Genomic DNA, 13,414 nt, shown 5'->3' with positions numbered 1-13,414 from the left:
GTGAAGGCTGCCTCGCAAATTGGACAGACCAGAAGCACTCTTAGACTTGCTGGCAGAGTAGAATTGAAATAACTTGTAAGTTTGACAACATCTTAACAGGAATAAAAACTGTCTCCTTAGAAAATAAAACACAAGACTTACAAAAAATGCCCAACATTCCATGCGAGTTAACCCCTGCAGCTGCTCTTCCGACTGGAAGTGATGTCACCAGCGCTAGAATTCTGACAGCTCCCTTTGCAAAGCAAGGTGAGGAGTTGTATTTCAACAGCTCCTCATACGATGGTGGTGTGTTAGTTTGACATTACTCGCAGTTTGACAATCTTTAAAGAGACCGTATCCCTTTGCTTGGTCCACATATGCAGGATATTTGGAACAGGTTAACTGCCATCAATAAGTTGGTCTGCAGGTTGAAATATCCAACATATATAAAATAGCTCAATATTTACAGAATTTTTAATCTCAAATTTAATTTGATTTTTTTTCTACCTTGAATCATTTGGATTCTGAAATGGTTTAAATAGTTTATGTAATTTTTGGTTTCTTTGCAGTGCTGTCAGTGTAATGAGGCCTTCATTGCAAGAGGATTTGAGTACAGGAGCAAGGATGTCTTACTACAGTTATATAGGGCCTTGCTGAGACCGCACCTGGAGTATTGTATGCAGTTTTGGTCTCCTTACCTAAGAAAGGATATACTGGCCATAGAGAGTGCAGCGAAGGTTCACCAGACTGATTCCTGGGATGACAGGACTGTCGTATGAGGAGCGAGTGGGTCGACTAGGCCTGTATTCACTAGAGTTTAGAAGAATGAGAGGGGATCTCATTGAAACATATAAAATTCTGACTGGGTTGGACAGACTGGATGCGGGGAGGATGTTTCCCCTGGCTGGAAAGTCGAGAACAAGGGGTCACAGTCTCAGGATACGGGGTAGGAAATTTAGGACCGAGATGAGGAGAAATGTTTTCACTCAGAGGGTGGTGAACCTGTGGCATTCTCAACCACAGAAGGCTGTGGAGGCCAAGTCACTGAATATATTTAAGAGGGAGATAGATAGATTTCTAGACACAAAAGGCATCAAGGGGTATGGGGAAAAAGCAAGAATATGGTGTTGAGATAGAGGATCAGCCATGATCATATTGAATGGCGGTGCAGACTCGAAGGGCCGAATTGCCTACTACTGCTCCTATTTTCTGTTTCCATGTAACACACAGCAGTGACTGAGACAGAGAATGACCTGTTTCTAGTGCTGTGGAAGCAGTTGGGCCATTTCTTGCAGCTCCACAGATTGAAAAGCTCCCCTTTTCTTGTATTTCACCAAGAACACCCCAGGGCTCTACTTTTGGATGATGTGTACATGTACAAAGAGCTAGGTTGAGTAAGCAAGTTTTCGAATGTGTCCAATCTCCCAATAATTTATCAACCAATCCTTCTGAATGGCTGGCAATTCACAGCTGGCCACTGTAAGCAACTAGGTGATTACTGGTGAGTCTCTGCATGGTTGTAGTGGGAGAAAGTGTAGTGGTGGTTCTTATTGCAAGCGCTAATCAGGGGAATATACCTTACAACAGCAATAAATTGCAAAATAATGAGAAGGGAGAAGTATCACATGAATGTGCATTTGAGCTTATGATTCCTCTCACAAAGAGTTCCTCATCTCGATCCCATCACTGTGGGGAGACATCGAGTGGAGTCCAGCTGAGGGAATCACCTTGGCTCTCACATGTGCATGTTGGAGCAGCACTGGGTGACAGCTGTGAGGATTGGTGTGTGGTATCTGAGGAAGCCTCGTATAATATGAGTGATTGTTGTGTTCAGTGCACTTATTGTAAAAAGGCCCTTCCTTCATGCCAAATGGGCTACGTTGCATTTCACCATAAAATGCAAAATATCTCCCAATGTCACTTTGAAAAGGCAAAGTAATGTACAATTCCCAAGAGCAGTACCTCAACTTCTCACTGTTGCTCTTGTATCGAGAGGTCTACAATGCAAATACCAAAGTCAACTGAATCCTTTGCAATGGAGACTGAGGTCACAAAATGTTTGTCGGTGGAAAGGAGATTTTACGTGGGAAGGGATTCAATTTTCGGAGTCTTATTCTACTGCTGACTGGTAGAAATGGCAAGTGGCACACAACACCAGTCATGTCTCAAGCAGCCTGCGATTAGGGAACTCTGCACACTCGGGCCAATTTGTTTGTAACTGTTCTGTGAAATTCCTCAACCCTTTCCCCCAAAAAGCTTTTAAAGGGGCTGATGGTTCAGGGAATGGTGCTGTGTGAGATACTTAGGTGAGTTGTCGAGTTGCTTGGAAATAGATTGCAGTGAGAACCTTGAGATCTCTGCACGACAGTCTTGCACTGTGGTGGTGAAGTTCATGATTCACTCCCTGTGTCTGGGAGTGTACACCTTACAGTGTACACCGTTCACGATCTCTGTAATTTTACTGCTGCTTGCTCTACGCCAATTGTTACCACTGAGGATCTGACGTGCTGTAGACCACAAAGCTGGGACAAGATCTCTTTAATTGAACCATCTCATTAATCAACACGGAGCATGCTCAGCCAATGGAGGTGATGCATCAAAGATACTGTCAACAGACTAATAGCGGATTGTGGTTTGATAGCTGAGCCACTGGGTGAACAGAGGGGTGGGGGTTAAGGGAGATGGAGATCTTGAGCATGCCCAGCTGAAATGAGGAAGTTCTATTAAATTGTCAAACCGATGGAACACAACACACACTAGGACATGGGACCAACAAACAGGAGAAAATACCTTACAAAGAAGCACAAAGTGCACGATTGCAGTTATTTACAGATACAGTACACAGCTGTCCTTCAGGGTTCCAGTATCAGTAAGATTAAAACACAGCCGTGTTGCTCCACAGATTCACAGGTGACATTATCCACACAGATTTATATATATATATATATATGTATATATATACACATTAATTACAGAGTGTGCTGGACCAGCCCCAGGGCTCACATATTTCTTAAGTTTAAAAACAGACCGTCAAGCACACACCCAACGAGCACGCACACACGCACACACACACATACACCCCAACAAGCGCACACACACACACAGGCTGTGAGCGGATGGTTGCTTATCACCAATCTGCATCTTCCTCTACGTAATAATCGGTAGAAGTACCATCAAACAGGCCGGGATCCAGGGATTTCCGTTGCTTGCCCCTGGCAAACACCCGCGAAATGGAGCCAAACACCAACTTCTCTTTCTTCTTCTTCCTCTTTTGTTCTTCTAGGTCTTCTAGAGACTGGAGAATTAAAAACAAAAATACTTATTTGTTGGGTTTTTTCTAGTTGTCACGTATGGAAAAAAAAGTGAATGCCTTCCCATTTCCTCCCCCGAAGGTGGGATATTGGCTGCTCTCCAGGACCTTGCCCACATCTTCATGTGTCAGCACAGGTTAATCAACCATGGGGGCCAATGCAGCTAACCCCAATTCTGTCCTCATCCATAGTCCATGCTTTCCAACAAGGGCTCACCAGTGATCAGGAGGGGAAAGCCCATCTGATATTCCCATCCTTATCCCAGGAGTATTAAGGCCAATCATAACATCCTTTACGGCTACCCTACTCAGCACAAACCAGGGAGTGAATCTGGCACCTACCTGGTCTGTACAGCTCACTTCCACACCGGGCAACAAACAAGCCATTGGTGGAGCACACTGCCTCTCTAGAGCGGGCGGATTGGGGTAAGGTAAGCTACTGTCTTGACGACTGACTAGTACTGCTCTACAACCATCCAAAAAGGCACATTGGCAGCAAAGAAGGGGCCTTGCAGCATAAAATCCTGCCAGGGAGGGAATGAGATGATTCCTAACAAGAACATGTTCAAATTTGCCAAGAAATAAAATTCATCTCACGCTGCTTTTAACTGAACCCAGAACTGCTCTGTGTGGAGATAAACTGCTTCTGGATGGCTGGACTTCATCATGTTGGGCATACTGATTGCCTAAATGTTGCAAACAAGGGGCTGGATTTCCGTTTTGATTGCACCTCTGGTAACGCCAGATGGGTCTGGAAATGGTTACCGCCCGGGCGGCCAGCTTCCAGCTGAGACATTTGGTGCAGGTTTTGCGGCGGCGTGAGCAGTACCGCCCGGGAATGTCACGCCGGTGTGCAACACGGTGTGAAATTTGGTTGGAGCGGCACCCGTAGCGCCCTGTAGTGAGACCGCCAGGGAAAGCTGTTCGTCGGACTGTCGGAGCTGTTCCGGCAGCAATGAGGGAAGGAGTAACTGCATGAGGTAAGTGTGATTGTTTTTTTTTGTTTTTGTGATTTATCTTTATTTTGGGTCAGTAATATATTGGGAATGTTTTCTGTGTTCTGTGCGCCGATTTATTTTTTTGCAGGGAGACCTCTCTTTCGGCGGTCTGAAGCTGGCTCTTTAGCAACGGATTTTCAGTTGCTCAGCCGGCCTAGCGCCCCAGAGAAGTGTGGAATGCCTCCCTTAGTGCCCCTCTCCACACTCAGAGCCCAGCTGTTGAATTTTGTGGATGCCGACGCAAACTATTTTTCCGCACAAAATTTACCGCCCCACCGCCATTAGCGCCCTAAGGCGGCTCCAACCGAAAATCCAACCCAAGGTGTGTTAGATAAGAGACAGACATCACTGAGTGCTGCTTTTGTCCTTTTAACATGGACCAACACACTGCCACTTTCAATCACGTCATTAGAGGGCCCATGGAAAACAGCTCCATCTTTTTTGCAGTTGTGAAATGAGGAACCATTGGGTGATGTTGGAGGTGCAGAGTTCACCACCTATTGCGGCATTGATAACGGGAGCACCACGCAATGGTCTTTTAATGATCGGAATTTCCTCAACATTAGTCTCCACATTGGGACTGAAGATATCAAGAAACAGCCTGATCTTTTTTAAAATATTCATTCTCGGAATGTGGGCATCGCTGGCACGGCAATTTAGAGGATTTGCATCACCCTACGTTTACCCGTCTGAGCTGGTGCGTGTAAGTGACAACAACAACTTGCGTTTACACAGCACCTTTAATGTAGGAAAACATCCAAAAGAGCTTCGCACGAGCGTAATCAGACAAAAACTGACACCAAGGTCAAGAAGGCGATATTAGGACAGATGACTAAAAACTTCGTGAAAGAGGTAGGTTTTAAAGAGGTTCACTAAGGAAGAGAGAGGTGGAGAGTTTTAGGGAGACAATTCCGGAGCATAGGGCCCAGACAGCTGAAGGCATGGCCGCTAACAGTGGGACAAAAGAAGTTGGATGACCTCAAACCCATGGGAATGAATGAGTGAGGGGAGGTTGGAGTTGACTGAAGGTTCAACCTGAAATATTCCAACCCAATTTTATCAGTGCCAATTGTATTCATTCAGTCTTGAAACTTGGGTTAGAATCAATGCGGAGTCACACCTCCAACAGTCACACCTCCCAAAGCAAACCAAATTTGGTCAATCTTGATTCACTATTGGTCAACAATCTAGAGCTCAAAGTTACCCATAATTCAGCACTAGATGAGGTAATCAGATACAGAAAGGAAAATGTGCGAGAAATCCAGTGGCAGGAGAATCGGTAACCAGAGGACACAGACTTAAGGTAATTGGCAAAAGAACCAGAGGGGACATGTGGAAATTAAAAATTAGGGGGCAAGTTGTTATGATCTGGAATGCGCTGCCTGAAAGGGTGGTGGAAGCAGATTCAATAGTAACTTTCAAAAGGGAACTGAATAAATACTTTAAGGGGAGGGCTATGAGGAAAGAGCAGGGGAGTGGGATTAAATGGATAGTTCTTTCAAAGAGCTGGCACAGGCACGATGGGCTGAATGGACCCCTGCTGTTCTGTATCATTCTATGATTCTATGAAACAGAAACATATTAGTGGGTAGGGTGGGTTTCTGAAACCAGAGTTCAGAGAGCTTTTCTTTTAAAAGAGTGAGTTCCAACTGTAATCTAATCAAGGGGTTAAGATACTTTATAAATAGAATTGGATACCTGGAATTAAGTTACAGACAAATCAAAGAAGGGATCTGATTACTGTTGTTTTATTTAAATTCAAGATGAGTAATTGGATTCCTGGAACAAGACGTGAGATGTAATTAAAAAGGTTACGACAATGTTGTAGCTTCAGAATCATGTTCTAGGAACCGCCACTAGACCAGTTTACAGCACAGAAGGCCGTTTGGTCCATCGTGTCTATGCCGGCTCTGTGCTTGAGCAATCAAAAACTAATCTCACTGGCCTGTGCTCTCCCCATAGTCCTGTATCGTCCTCTGCTTCCAATTAACCCGTAAAAGATGCAATGTTCTCTGTTTCAACCATTCCCTGTGGCAAAACATTCCATACTCCATCACCCCTCTGTATAAATAAATTTCTCTCAACCTCGCTCCTGACTCTTAGTGCTAATTTTAAATTAATGACCCCCTCATCACGGACTCCCTAACCAGAGGAAATAATCTTTCCCTATTGACTCTATCTAAAATGTTTCTTATTACATCTCCACTAACTCCATTTCTCTGCTCCAGTGTTTGTTTAATGTGAGATTTTCCTTTGTTTTTGTAGCCAGGATCAGTACCAGCTGCCCAAGTATTCCACATCCTTGATGCTCCATGCATTCACATTACACAATTTGGTGCAGCTTATCACACAAGAACACAAGAATTAGGAGTAGGCCATATGGCCCCTCGAGCCTGCTCCACCGTTTAATAAGATCATGGCTGATCTTCGATCTCAACTCTACTTTCCCACCCGATCTCCATATCCCTTGATTGATCACCAAGAACGTCTACTGTCCAATGCACATTCCATTCAGCACAAAAATAGCTTTCAAATTAAACGATTAGCTTCATTGCAATTTGGTAGCTTTACTACAAACGAAAAACAAGTTTTTTAAAAATTTCCCATAAATTGTGTGTGTGGCGTCTTTGGGGAAGATTTTGACTTTGCGCGACTGTGTAAAATAGTGATAGCAAGTCATAAGAACATAAGAATTAGGAGCAGGAGTAGGCAATACGGCCCCTCGAGCACACGCGGCCATTCGGTAAGATCATGGCTGATCTTCTACCTCAACTTCACTTTCATCCCGATGCCCAAATCCCTTGATTCTCTTAGAGTCCAAAAATCTATCGATCGCAGCCTTGAATATACTCAACGACTCAGCATCCTCAGCCCTCTGGGTTAGAGAATTCCAGAGATTCTCAACCCTCTGAGTGAAGAAATTTCTCCTCATCTCAGTCTTAATTGGCAACTTGTTTTAGAGCGCTCCCCATTTTTATTTCCATCGACTTCAACTACAACGGGCACCTGATCCGTTATCGCCTGTTTTTCACTTTCGTCCAAAGTCAAAATGATTGCCTTTGTGTGAGGAAGGTCGAACTAATGACCATGACGGGTCACAGGAAGCAGTTTCCAGCATGAGTTTCAGAAGGTGAACCTTCAGGAACTAGATGGTAAGTTGAGTGAGGCGGTGCTCCCAGAAAGGAACCTCGCTTGCAGTAGCTAAACACACGGCACTCCCAATTTTACAGTCGTTAATTTTTAAATTGGGAGTACCGTGAACCGGGCGCTCTGACCTCTTGGGTTGATTGGAGCGAATTACTGTACGTGCGGTCAGAGATTTGCCTACGTTACTGAATGTGGAACAGATCAGCAATCCCACAAATGGCTCTTACATTACAGAGTGAGTGTGTCCGATGTCGTGGTGAGTTGATGTCACTTGGTGTGGACGACCTTTCTCCTTCAAGCATTGAGGCGTCCGAGACGATGGACGGTTGCCTCGAGTGACAGGGACTGATTCGCACGCCTGTGTAAAGATTAAACATAAACATGATCAGCACGTGACCTCTCACCTGTAACCCCAACTGAGCTAAAGTCATTTTTGTTCTCCTCTTCCTCAGCTGTAGGTACTGGGAAGCTGATGGTTAACTACTTAAGTGTAACAGCGGTTAAATGCGGGTGGGGGGGGCTTCGGATGAGGTTAAGGTTTGACAAAAAAAAAGAAAATGAGCCCCTGCTGGCTGGGCGGGTAAATGCACCATGTGCTGTGGCCCTTGGAGAAGGTCCCGAGTTCAATCCCTGGGCTGTGTTGAGTTAGTTGATCACCACTGGGGAAACATTGTAGCGCTACACCCAGGCATGAACATCTCTGGGCTTTCAAAATTCCACCCCTGATCACTGTTCAGTGATTCCAGCCGGAAAGTGTGTCTGTGTGGACAGGATCCGAGCCTGCTCCGTGTTGAGGCGCCCTGCCAACACCCACTGTCCCATTTACCACCCCCCCCGCCCCCCCAGGTCAGGCACAGCATTGGCTAGCTGCAGAGTAAAGCTCCTTCTGTTCTCCCCGCTTAACTCTATAGTGTAGGTTAGATTTTTTTTTAAATTCGTTCCTGGGATGTAAATGTCGCTGGCAAGGCCAACATTTATTGCCTATCCTTGATGCCCACGAGAAGGTGGTGGTGAGCCGCCTTCTTGAACTGCGGCAGTCCGTGTGGTGAATGTACTCTCACAGTGCTGTTAGGGAGGCAGTGCCAGGATTTTGACCCAGTGACGATGAAGGAATGGTGATATATTTACAAGTCCAGATGGTGTGCGACTTGAAGAGGAACGTGCAGGTGATGGTGTTCCCATGCGCCTGCTGCCCTTGTCCTTCTCGATGGTAGAGGTCGTGGGTTTGGGACGTGCTGTCGAAGAAGCCATGGCGAGTTGCTGCAGTGCATCTTGTAGATGGTACACACTGCAGCCACGGTGTGCCGGTGGTGGAGGGAGTGAATGTTGAAGATGGTGGATGCCCATCGAGCAGGCTGCTTTGTCCTGGATGGTGTCGAGATGTACAGTAAAGCAGCCTCACACTGCAATCCCAGGCTCAGAAAGAGCCACCTAGTGCATAGTGTGACAATTCCAAGGGTGAGATTGCCAATTAGTGAGGAATTGTGAACAGTTTTGTGCTGTGGGCTCACACACACTAGGTAAGTGTGCTCAGCCTGTCCCAAACTCATTTCACACAGGACTCTGAGTCTTGTAGTGCAAAGCCCAGTTGGAAAAGTTAAAGTGAACGATCTTCCCTTCCATTCAAACACCAACTTTGCATGTGAGCTGTTTTATATTTATTGGGTTTCATATATTTACAAAGAGTCCATGCCAGGTTCACTATCAATCACTATGTTTTCCCATCTGGTCAACCCTCTGCAACCAAAGCAGACTCCGAGGCACCGATACCTCACACTGAGTACAACACAAGAGGAAAGAGGTGCGCCCGATTACTGGAATCAAATTGAGGGGTTTGGACGGTTTATATATAGAGTAACGCACCCTCGGGAGTAACAGGCTGGAACTGAATTGAGGGGTTTGGATGGTTTATGTGGAATCATAGAAATTTACAACACAGGAGGCCATTTCGGCCCATCGTGTCTGCGCCGGCCGACAAAGAGCTATCCAGCCTTATCCCACTTTCCAGCTCTTGGTCCATAGCCCTGTAGGTTATGGCACTTCAAATGCACATCCAAGTACTTTTTAAATGCTATGAGGGTTTCTGCCTCTACCACCCTTTCAGGCAGTGAGTTACAGACCCCCACCACCCTCTGGGTGAAGACATTTCCCTTCAAATCCCCTCTAAACCTTCTACAATTACTTTAAATCTATGGCCCCTGGTTGTTGACCCCTCTGCTAAAGGAAATAGGGTAATATAGAGTAATAATATATATATACACAGTAACAATGAAGTGCGTGGCTACCAGTAGCATTTCCCACTCGCATCAGTGTTCTGGGATCCCAGTCCGTGTGTCGACATTTGCTGAGAAAAATCAATATCCTCTCAGTGCTGCGATACCTCTCTTTCCCCCTCCCCATTCCCCCTCCTACCCGAGTCTGGCTGCCAATGAACCAGTCTAGAGCCTTTCTCTACAGATAACATTTTAAATGTTTCAGCACAGCTCGCGGAAATCAAATAAACTCCTTCAACACGTGAAGGTACCGTCTGATACATTTGGGGTACAGAGTCAGGATTAACACAGGGAGAATGAAGGGGGAAGTTATAGGATTTGCTCCACAGAAGTTTCTTAGAACATAGACTGCTTTACCACAAGTGAGGCAGACTATAATGAAGGGAACTGGATAAATATTTGAAAAGGAAGAATATACAAGGATATGGGCAAAAGGCAGGAAAATGGGATTGGCGTAGACAGGTCCAGTTGAAGAGCTAGTACCAGCACAGGCACAATGGGCCCAATTGTCTCCTTCTGTGCTGTTAATTCTATAATTTGATCTGGAAAGGTATAAAAAATGTTAGAACGGCATCGATTGAAGGGAATCGGTGGTTTTCTGAGAAATGCAGTCACCGTTATTCCAGCGATCAAATTTAGACAGAAAAAGAGGACGGAATTGACAAATGTGAAGACCCTCTCGCCCTTTGACCTCTTACCTTGCCTGTCTACCGAGTGGTGATGTGCGTGATACAACGTCTGCTGGCTCTGTCGGATGGCGGCAGTGAGCGGAAGGTCTGACTGCGTCACCCACTCCTGATTCCCATTCAACATGCTCTCGCTCGGCATTGCCAGTGAATGTCGCTTGGGCACGTCCTTGGTTAGTGTAGCTAAGGACTGCTTGGCCTGCAAGAAAAACAGAGGCTGGATGAAATCCCGTGAACAGCCAGGAAACGGCGTGGGCTGAAACGGGACCTCTGTACGGAATGAATGATCACTACAGGGAAAAGCGTGCAGGGCCCCCAACTTCATCTACAGCACAATCACCAAAAAAGGTTAAAATATGTTCCAAACCCAGTCATTCATCAAGAACCTAACACTTCCTATAGTTACTGAGAAACTCATGCAGGACTGCGTGCATTCACAAACACACACAATACTACCTCTGATCAGGATTCGAATGCTCTGAAATGGCAGTACTGTAGCTGGCCGGTCTACTCGAGAGTTACTTGTGTTGGTCTCACACTGATGTGGTCACCCGTTTGAGGGTCTAAGCTGACAGTCCAATTTGATGGCTACCGTTACGAGTTGAGACAACTTCCCAAGTGGGGTAAGCAGGCGGAAAAGTTTTCTGAAGAGCTGTGCTTGGGGAGGGGGCTGGCATGAATGAGCCATCTTGCACCTCTAACCAGAATACTCCTGGATAATAGGAGCGAGCAAGAGGAAAATCTGCTGATTGGATCATCTTGGGTGAGCTCGAGGAGGCACGACAATACATTGGCACTGGGATGGGGAGCATTAAAAAAATAATAATTTAAATGCCCCAATGGCTCAGTGGGTGAATGCAGCACCCAGTGTGCCAATGCACCATCTAAGGTGCCAACATGCCATAGGGACCCAGTCCAATCCTACAACTGGCCTCATTGCCCTCAGGCTAGGGAGAGGTGTAGAAAATAATAAAAAATTCCTCATCACTATTCAATGTGTGTGTGTGGCTCTTGGGTGAAGACAAGTTTGGTCTTGGCTGTGATATCGCCCATAATTGAAGGGTCCAGTGTCCCGGGGCTCACACATGGAGCATGGACATTTGGGTGAGGTTCTGGACGGTGAGCAGAACTTTGGAAATTGAATCCCAGCATCTTCAGGAGAAGAGATGAGAGAAAAAAAGACTTAAATATCATGGGGAGGAGTCATTCCCTGGCCAGTTCTTACTGTGATGGGCTTTGCTGGGGAAACAAAGTAAGAACTTTGGTTGACTTCCAATTTGCAAAACTGGCTGAAAATTGTAAAGTCAATTGGACCAGCCTAGCCCCAAGGTAGTGGGGAAGGAATCTAGTCAGATCGGACTTGAGCCGGCAACAGGACACAGCTTTGTTTCAAGACCGTGAGACAAGAGGAAGAAGCATAGCTTAAATATTTTTTACTCAAAGTGATTAAATGCCACTTGAATAAAAATCCAAAGTATTATCTGCAACACAGCATGCAGCATCTCGGGAACACCGCCACAAGGCCATGGAAAGAAAGAGAAAGAAAATATAAATGTACATAAAACAGGCATTTTGTCACATCAGAATCAGGGATTCCACATTTGAAGGGGCTACAGGCTGATGCACAAAGACACTTGGCTTCTTTCCCAGCCAGTGGAATGCACACTTCGCCTAACATGGTACTGAGCCATCTCAGCACCAATCATTGGAAACTTTGGTTGGTAGAGTGGGGACACAGCTTGGGGGATGGAGGCATGTTTAGCAGATGACATTAATCTGGGTCCTTCGGAGGTAAAGACTTTCCCCACTAGAGTATTTCAACACTCCAGAGTGGCAGCCATTTGCATTATGTCTACCAGTCGACATTACTGACCATTTCACAGACTCTGAATGCCAGAGGTCAAGGCAAACTAGACTAACACCACATTTAAACATCACTACAGCACCTGGGAGGTTGGCAACCATTTTGCGTGTGTGTGTTTTTTTACATTCGCCGCTTTGCAGACAGAACTGTCGAGCGTTTGTACAGATCTTGTGTTGTTAGTGGTTATTGTCAGCTCGACACTGCAACACGCTCTGAGGAACTGGTACTAAGGACCTTGACTGTGCTTGAAGAAACAATACATCCTTCACAGGGTGCCAATACCCTACACACACGCTCTCTTGTTAACCTTAGAAATGTTCAGTTTGACTTAAGATTTTGCAAATTGGCCTATAACTCAACATCTAACACTGGGCTACATTGGTTAAGTAACAGATAGGTGTAAAACTGCAAAACAAAAGTACCACATAAGAAGTTATTATCACGTGGATGTATCGCAAATGTGTGGCAGTGTGGTCAGCTCTGACGGGACTCCCAGTCGGAGGGTAGGCAGTTCTAGCATCTCTAGCTGTCTTCTTCAAACTGGTGATGGTGGGTGGGGAATTGCACAAAACCGTAACGTTTGAACAATCCAGAAAGTGCACTGGGTAGTGTAACAGATAAAATGCAGTGCCTCCGCACGGAGACCTGTTGGGAGTTTTGCCTTTACAGTTTGTGTTTTCTCTCTCCTGGCTTAACATTGCTCCTCGTTGCTCCATTATAAGGTTCCGCTTGATATCTTGCAACAAATAGTTTATACTGGAGCCTCCATTATCCATCCTACAATCTCCCACTCCGGAGACTGTGTGGGACAAACCATTGTCGGAGATATTGCCTCACTGCTCAGCTGCTTTGGTTTGCATTTCTTCCGGTCTCAGCAAATCGTGCTTCGCTTCTCCTGTTATTTGTACTGCATAGCTCTTCATTCCTGTGTGCAGAGTATTGCTGTACCATACATGTAAGAGCTTGGGGATTCTCGATTATCCAATTACCCACGGGGGTTGGGAGGGGCGGGGGGGGGGAAGAGGGCCAATCCATTATAGGCGATAATGGAAATCGCAGAAGCTATTTTCTTATCTGCAGTAACCTGTGCAGTTCACATCACATGGCAGAGAGTGTTGGGGAGGGAAATATTCTATTCCTCGCTTAATTATATTAAT

General features: G+C 45.6%; 1 protein-coding gene across 4 annotated transcripts in view; it reads right to left on the bottom strand.

Moving 5' to 3' along the window:
- The window catches only part of LOC139228817 (kazrin-like), a 387,245-nt gene that overhangs the window by 119,552 nt on the left and 254,279 nt on the right, over positions 1–13,414 (bottom strand). For all 4 annotated transcript variants that reach the window (XM_070860217.1, XM_070860221.1, XM_070860218.1 and 1 more), the window contains 3 exons: positions 10,406–10,592; positions 7,662–7,792; positions 3,151–3,274 (listed from right to left, as the gene is read on the bottom strand). In XM_070860217.1, coding sequence (XP_070716318.1) covers positions 3,151–3,274; positions 7,662–7,792; positions 10,406–10,592 — 442 coding nt within the window. The remainder of the gene's footprint in view (positions 1–3,150; positions 3,275–7,661; positions 7,793–10,405; positions 10,593–13,414) is intronic.

Source organism: Pristiophorus japonicus, chromosome 18 (assembly GCF_044704955.1).
Source record: "Pristiophorus japonicus isolate sPriJap1 chromosome 18, sPriJap1.hap1, whole genome shotgun sequence".
Lineage (NCBI taxonomy): Eukaryota > Metazoa > Chordata > Chondrichthyes > Pristiophoridae > Pristiophorus > Pristiophorus japonicus.
This window is presented reverse-complemented; position numbering and strand designations above follow the sequence as displayed.